The sequence below is a fragment of the Dermacentor andersoni genome, chromosome 2 (genome assembly GCF_023375885.2).
Source record: "Dermacentor andersoni chromosome 2, qqDerAnde1_hic_scaffold, whole genome shotgun sequence".
NCBI classification, from domain to species: domain Eukaryota; kingdom Metazoa; phylum Arthropoda; class Arachnida; order Ixodida; family Ixodidae; genus Dermacentor; species Dermacentor andersoni.
The window spans coordinates 124,445,807-124,454,075 of NC_092815.1; the positions used below are offsets into that span (position 1 = coordinate 124,445,807).

The 8,269-nt window shown below is 49.9% G+C and overlaps 1 protein-coding gene across 1 annotated transcript; it reads left to right on the forward strand.

Annotated features, from left to right (window-relative positions):
- The first annotated feature begins 4,753 nt into the window (after window positions 1–4,753).
- On the forward strand, window positions 4,754–6,289 carry LOC126541182 (beta-alanine transporter-like). The gene has a single exon (XM_050187867.3). The coding sequence runs from the start codon at window positions 4,754–4,756 to the stop codon at window positions 6,287–6,289; it is 1,536 nt and encodes a 511-aa protein (XP_050043824.2).
- Window positions 6,290–8,269: the final 1,980 nt, after the last annotated feature.

The following is an 8,269-nucleotide window of genomic DNA, read 5'->3' on the forward strand; positions in this document are numbered from 1 at the left end:
AATCAGCGGCGTTTATATGACGCCAGCTATCATGACATCCATTACACACCGGGCGCCCTGGTTCTCCTTTGGTCGCCGTCGCGACGCGTTGGACTCTCGGAGAAGTTACTTTCACGCTACTCCGGCCCTTACCGTGTCCTGCGTCAAGTAACTGACGTCGCGTACAAAATCGCCCCTCTTGAGCCAACCGTGGCTCAGCATCGCTCCGACGTGGTCCACGTCGCGCGTCCTAAGTTGTATCACTCGCCCGCCTCCTAACCAGCACAGAGCCGGTGCTTCAGCCGCCGGGGGTCATGTGACACGCTGACGAAGATGTTTTAATCATCGTCAGACGAAGAAGATGTTCTGGCCTTCGCGCGCTCTCTACCATCTTGTCAGCTGCTGTAATTATTGTAAATATTCTGTAAATACACGTCTGACTGTTTTAACCCCGTAACAATATATTGACGTATTTTGAGCTTAACCTTTCAGGTCGAAGCGCCGGTGCAGCTTTAGCCCTCACGGTTAGTGCTAAGGCGGGTTACGAGTTGATCTGTCCTTTGAGTATTTCCCCCTCTTTCTTATTCTATATATGTGTGGTTTCATACTGCACATTCTGCGTAACATATCACGAGAAAGAGAGAAAAAAAAACTTTATTAAATGTCCTTGCTGGGGCCAACGTTTACGGGAAAATAACTTATTCCTCTCTTTGGGAACAGTAGTTTAGAGTTGTTGATTGGGGACGTTTGCTATAACGCAGAGACTCATTCATAAAGCTGGAGTCTTTTTCGCATGATTACGCTAGCGCATTACGTCAGCCGTCGTGCGCATCGCTTTAACACATTTCGAGACGATGACGTAGGAAGGCGCGCCACATTCATACTTTAGGGGCGTGGCATAGACGCCTCCCTCTGCTGCAAGGATCTGTGCGGAAATGAAACGTTCAGAAAAAACAAACATATGCAACATTCACAGATAAGCATACGGGGCAAGTCGATATATATATATATATATATATATATATATATATATACACTGTCACTGAGTATGTGCTAGAAGTACGTGCTATGTGCTGTATGTGTTTCATTGTAATATGAACCTGGCAACCTTTAACGCTGGAACGTTATCTAGTGAGGCGAGTCTAGCAGCGCTATTGGAGAAATTAGAGGGCAGTAAACGGGATATAATAGGGCTCAGTGAAGTTAGGAGGCCAAAAGAAGCATATACACTGCTAAAAAGTGGGCACGTCCTGTGCTACCGGGCCTTAGCGGACAGACGAGAACTAGGAGTCGGATTCCTGATTAATAAGAACATAGCTGGTAACATACAGGAATTCTATAGCATTAACGAGAGGGTGGCAGGTCTTGTTGTGAAACTTAATAAGAGGTACAAAATGAAGGTTATACAGGTCTACGCCCCTACATCCAGTCATGATGACCAGGAAGTCGAAAGGTTCTATGAAGACGTGGAATCGGCGATGGGTAAAGTCAAAACAAAATACAGTATACTGATGGGCGACTTCAATGCCAAGGTAGGCAAGAAGCAGGCTGGAGACAAGGCAGTGGGGGAATATGGCATAGGCACTAGGAATAGCAGGGGAGAGTTATTAGTAGGGTTTGCGGAACAGAATAATATGCGGATAATGAATACCTTCTTCCGCAAGCGAGATAGCCGAAAGTGGACGTGGAGGAGCCCGAACGGCGAGACTAGAAATGAAATAGGCCTGCACTAACCCTGGCATCATACAAGGTGCGGACGTGCTCAGCAAGGTGCGCTGCAGTGACCATAGGATGGTAAGAACTCGAATTAGCCTAGACTTGAGGAGGGAACGGAACCAACTGGTACATAAGAAGTCGATCAATGAGTTAGCGGTAAGAGGGAAAATAGAGGAATTCCAGATCAAGCTACAGAACAGGTACTCGGCTTTGACTCAGGAAGAGGACCTTAGTGTTGAAGCAATGAACGACAATCTTGTGGGCATCATTAAGGAGTGTGCAATAGAAGTCGGTGGTAACTCCGTTAGACAGGATACCAGTAAGCTATCACAGGAGACGAAAGATCTCATCAAGAAACGCCAATGTATGGAAGCCTCTAACCCTACAGCTAGAATATAACTGGCAGAACTTTCGAAGTTAATCAACAAGCGTAAGACAGCTGACATAAGGAAGTATAATATGGATAGAATTGAACATGCTCTCAGGAACGGAGGAAGCCTAAAAGCAGTGAAGAAGATACTAGGAATTGGCAAGAATCAGATGTATGCGTTAAGAGACAAAGCCGGCAATATCATTACTAATATGGATGAGATAGTTCAAGTGGCTGAGGAGTTCTATAGAGATTTATACAGTACCAGTAGCACCCACGACGATAATGGAAGAGACAATAGTCTAGAGGAATTCGAAATCCCACAGGTAACACCGGAAGAAGTAAAGAAAGCCTTGGGAGCTATGCAAAGGGGGAAGGCAGCTGGGGAGGATCAGGTAACAGCAGATTTGTTGAAGGATGGTGGGCAGATTGTTCTTGTAAAACTGGTCACCCTCTATACGCAATGCCTCATGACTTCAAGCGTACCGGAATCTTGGAAGAACGCTAACATAATCCTAATCCACAAGAAAGGGGACGCCAAAGACTTGAAAAATTATAGACCGATCAGCTTACTGTCCGTTACCTACAAAGTATTTACTAAGGTAATCGCAAATAGAATCAGGAACACCTTAGATTCTGTCAACCAAAGGACCAGGCAGGATTCCGTAAAAGCTACTCAACAATAGACCATATTCAAACTATCAATCAGGTGATAGAGAAATCTGCGGAATATAACCAACCCTTATATATAGCGTTCATTGATTACCAGAAAGCGTTTGATTTAGCCTAAACCTCCGTAGTCACGGAGGCATTACGTTATCAGGGTGTAGACAAGCCGTATGTAAAAATACTGAAAGATATCTATAGCGACTCCACAGCCACCATAGTCCTCCATAATGAAAGCAACAAAATCCCAATAAAGAAAGGCGTCAGGCAGGGAGATACGATATCTCCAATGCTATTCACAGCGTGTTTACCGGAGGTATTCAGAGACCTGCATTGGGAAGAATTGGGGATAAAAGTTACTGGAGAATACCTTAGTAACTTGCGATTCGCTGATGATATTGCCTTGCTTAGTAACTCAGGGGACCAATTGCAGTGCATGCTCACTGACCTGGAGAGGCAAAGCAGAAGGGTGAGTCTAAAGATTAATCTACAGAAAACTAAAGTAATGTTTAACAGTCTCGGAAGAGAACAGCAGTTTACGATAGGTAGCGAGGCACTGGAAGTGGTAGGGGAATACATCTACTTAGGACAGGTAGTGACTGCGGATCCGGATCATGAGACGGAAATAATCTGAAGAATAAGAATGGGCTGTGGTGCGTTTGGCAGGCATTCTCAGATCATGAACAGTAGGTTGCCATTATCCCTCAAGAGAAAAGTTTATAACACCTGTGTCTTACCAGTACTCACGTACGGGGCAGAAACCTGGAGGCTTACGAAAAGGGTTCTACTTAAATTGAGGACGACGCAACGAGCTATGGAAAGAAGAATGATAGGTGTAACGTTAAGGGATAAGAAAAGAGCAGATTGGGTGAGGGAACAAACGCGAGTTAATGATATCTTAGTTGAAATCAAGAAAAATAAATGGGCATGGGCAGGACACGTAATGAGGAGGGAAGATAACCGATGGTCATTAAGAGTTACGGAATGGATTCCAAGGCAAGGAAAGCGTAGCAGCGGGCGGCAGAAAGTTAGGTGGGCGGATGAGATTAAGAAGTTTGCAGGGACAACATGGCCACAATTAGTACATGGCCGGGGTAGTTGGAGAAGTATGGGAGAGGCCTTTGCCCTGCAGTGGGCATAACCAGGCTGATGATGATGATGGTGATGATGATGTGCTAGAATATGAGGAGGAGGAGGAGGCGATTTTAATGAAGAAAAAGGAGGGGAGGTCGGCCTGGAGCGCGTGTCTCTAGCCTGCTACTCCTAACTGGGGAAAGAGGAAGTGGGAAATACAGGGAAAGGTAGGTGGCGGGTCATTATGTTATAATATGAATTACGTTGATAACTGCTGCACTGGCATGGCAGTACCTTCTGCACCGAAGATATATGCAAATGGGTATGTGCCACTGTGGTACTAGAGGTATGAAGCCTTAAGTGCATTGAGATGTATGTCGCACTTCTCTCTGCACGCGCCTTCAATCGGCATTACTCACTCGGAAAACATACATCGCCTACGTCGTTGTGACGCAGGCAGCTAACAGCTGCGGGCGACAAAGCGATGTCCCAGTCCTCCTCTACTACTGCTATGCCTAGCTAATTGAAACAGGCTTCGCTTCATTTATATTGTGGTGGGCCCGGCGGCTCCTTTTTACACATATTTTTGTACTCTCACATATGAAGGCGTATCGCTGTATCACAGTAACTAAGAGCGCCGCGCGCGTATTTCTCTGCAACCTGGCCGCAGCACCCTCTGTGGCACGCGACGCATCGAGAAAGAAGAAGCACCTCGAGGAGTAAGAAGCACCGGCCAGTATGCATGAAAGAACTACGTGGATACCGTCGTTCAAACGTATTTCGAATCATCTCAGCACCGCAAGCGGTCCCGAAGCGCACGCGACGGAGAACTGCCCGGGAGCAAAGGAGTCAGAGCTGCGGGCGAAAAAGACAGAGTTGCACCGTCGGCAAAGTTCCGACGGCGCTCGAGTGTGCGTTCCGTTCGGCGACGGCGTGTTCCAAGTGAGGATGCTCATCGTCACAGCGGTCGCCGGCACCATCGCACTCACCCAGGCGAGACTCTTCAGAAGTTCGATGCGCGAATTAGACCACTGGTGCGCGCGGCCGCCCGGCTTCTCCAACACGAGCGTGGACGCGTGGAAAGCGCTGGCTATTCCGCGGGACGCCGACGGGAACTACAGCCGCTGCACGGTGCGCGAGCCTCCCGACGCGGGCGACTCGGCTCGGGTCGTGCCCTGCGCCGCCTGGGAGTTCAACCTGAGTGACTACGGCAACACCGTCGTCAGCGAGTGGAACCTCGTGTGCCAGCGGAGCTGGCTGAACAACGTCGCCCACGTGGTCGTTGTCTGCGCGAACGTCCTTTCGCTGCCGCTGATGGGCATGGCGCCGGACCGGGCGGGGCGTAAGACGGTCACCTTCGTCGGCACCACGGGACTCCTGCTGACGCTCGGGGTCAGCAGCATGGCGAGCGACTTTAAGACGTTCGTCGTGACGCAGGCTGCGGTCTCGGTGTTGTCAAAGTGCATGGTCGTGCAGTACGTTCTCCTGTACGAAGTGACGACGGCGTCCCGCCGGCTGCTCTACTGCTTCGTCGCACCGGCGCTCTCGAGCGTCTTCGTGCCGGTACTGCTGTACTTCGTGCGCTCGTACCAGCTCGACTGGGCCTTGTCGCAGGTTGTTGTCGCCACGCTCGCCTTGGTGCTCCTTGCCAGCTTCTACGTGGTTGAGGAGTCGCCCACCTGGCTCCTGGCCACGCACAATATCGAAGAAGCCGTGAGAGTAGTCCGCAGGGCATGCAGTGTCAACAAGGTGTCGCAGAGTGGCGCTCGCAGACAGTTACGCCGTGAGATGGAGAGCTACAGGCGAGAGCAGGACGACCTGCTATCCGATGAGAACGTTGGTCTCTTGTGTTCGGTGTGGCTCAGAGAACGAACATTTATACTCGTCTTCGTCTGGCTTGTCTTGAGCTGGGCCTACAGCCACCACGTCGAAGAACGGGGCTTGACCAGCGACATCTACGTGCGTAGCGCCACGCTCATCGGCTTGGGTCCCAAGTTCGTCTTTGTCTGGCCGGTCCTGGACTACTACGGGGGAGTCAGGCGAGCCGCAGCGATCTCCGCCATGGTCTTCACCGCTTCGTCGGCCATCGCCTTCGCCGCGCACACAGACGAAGCCTCGCCATGGCAGGACGTCCTATACGTTTGTATGCGTGTCTCCCTGACGCTTGCGGTTGCGTTCTTGTTTTTTCTCACCGTCAGCCTGTACCCGGTGATACTGCGATGCGAGGCGGGCCTCATTGGTTACGCCTGCGCCATGGTCGGCGACAACGTGGTCTACATAGCGTTGACGCACCTGTTAGGACGGCGACAGGACGCGGCCCCCGCAATACAGTCCTTGCTGACGGCGCTCGTCGTTGTGGCAGTCGCCTATCTGCCACCGGATGACCGACACGATGCCTCATGGAGACGCTCCCTCACAGCGCAGAGGAGAAATTCGAGGATAACTAGCATCAGACAAACCAGCGCAGTTGCTGTATGTGAATAGCCAACGCTGCTGGATCCAATGCCCGAACAACTCTCTATTCGTGCCGGCATGCTGAATAGCGGCCGATAGCAAGTTCGAGGAAGACGGCGAATACATGCTCTGAACGGGTATTTGCACATGTGCAGACAGAGGTGTTCTTTAATAACAAGTGTATATAGCTGCAGTTGTACTGCGTAGTGGTGTGATACGTTACCACACAACCCCTGAGTACCTGATGGCCTCCCATTCCGTAAAGCAGACGACCTCCTCAGTAAATGCAAGAACGCGCCGTTTTCGCTGCTTTCTGGATGAATTATTATTTGCCAGTGGCACGACGCTTTCGCTTAAAATCGGAAAGTCATTGGTGCCGATGATTTACGCAGGGTATTACTTTAAGCTTATGGCGGCGCCTAAATACTCCAAGTCGGCGCATGCGCCCACTCGGATGAAGCGACGCCAGATTGCGCGTCTGCCATGCAGATCGGCTCGGCGGGGCAGCCCGGGCAGCGTCCTCAGCTCCCTCTGCTGGCCACAAGCGTTGTGCGCACACACTGTAATAGCGTTCCTGCTGAGTTGCGGTGTGCGTACGCACACCAGTCTGAGCATAACACACAGCAAACGTCAAGCTAGTCCTATTTCATCATAATGCACCGGGCACTGACCATCGCTGACAGTTACCGTGGGTCTGATACTGTGCACCGTCGACGCGCATAAAGTCCCTAGATAAAACAAGTTTTATCTAGGGACCTTGGAGACGCAATGCCTGCAACGCATCTGGAGGTGTTCCTTATCACTCCAGTGATGCCAGCGCAAGGTGCCTAGAGGTGCCTCGATAGTATACACCGCCTCTGACGATGATGCTGCTGCCGAGGAACACTAGCCAACCTATACCGAGCCTTCATACTCAGACCTGCGCCCACTCATCACGCAAGTTTTAATGTCAAGCAGGCACGAAACCCATAAGACCCCTCATCACCCTTGTTCATCCTTGTTAAGTGACGCGAAGTGTTTGAGCCCTTACAGATCGTTGGGCAGTCCGTCCGGCCGACGATCAGTGAGGGCTCATTCACTTCTCGTCGCTTAACACTGATATATTTGCAATCAGTTGACAAGGATGATCAAGAGTGATGAGGGGTTATATGGGCTTATCACGACGCGGATGAATAAGGTAATAAAGGGCGATAACGGTTTATAATCATCATCATCATCTTCATCATCATCATCAGCCTATCTTATGTCCGCTGCAGGACGAAAGCCTTTCCCTGCGATCTCCCATTACCCCTTTCCTGCGCCAACAGATTCCAGCTAGCGCCTGTGAATTTCTTAATTTCATCACCCTACCTAGTCTTCTGCCGTCCTCGACTGGGCATCCCTTCTCTTGGCACCCATTCTGTAACCCGTATGGTACCCGCCGTGGTTGCCCAGTGGCTATGGTGTTGGGCTGCTGAGCACGAAGTCGCGGTATCGAATCCTGTCCACGACGGCCGCATTTTCATGAAGGCGAAATGTGAAAACATCCGTGTACCTATATTTCGTGCACGTTAAAGATCCCCAGGTAGTCGAAATTTCCGGAGTCCTACACTGCAGCGTGCCTCGTAATCAGAAAGTGGTTTTGGCACGTAAAACCCCATTATTTAATTTTTAACCCTAAGGGTCCACTGGTTACCTAACCTACGTATTACATGGCCTGCCCACTCCATTTCTTTCTCTTAATGTCAATCAGAATAATGATGGGTGCAATTCCGATAAGGTTCTTAAGGAACGGCAAGGGTTGATAAGAGTCGGATCAAGTCCGATAAGGTTGATGAGGACCGATAATAGTTGATAAAGGTTGGATCATGTCCAATAGGGTTGATAAGAACAGATAAGGGTTGAGAATGGTCGGATTGATTGCGATAAATTTATATCAACCAATAAGGACTGATAAATTAAGGGTCCTCTGGAGTCAGATAAGGTTCATAGCCGATAATGGTTAACCGTCGGACGTAGTTCGATAAGGTC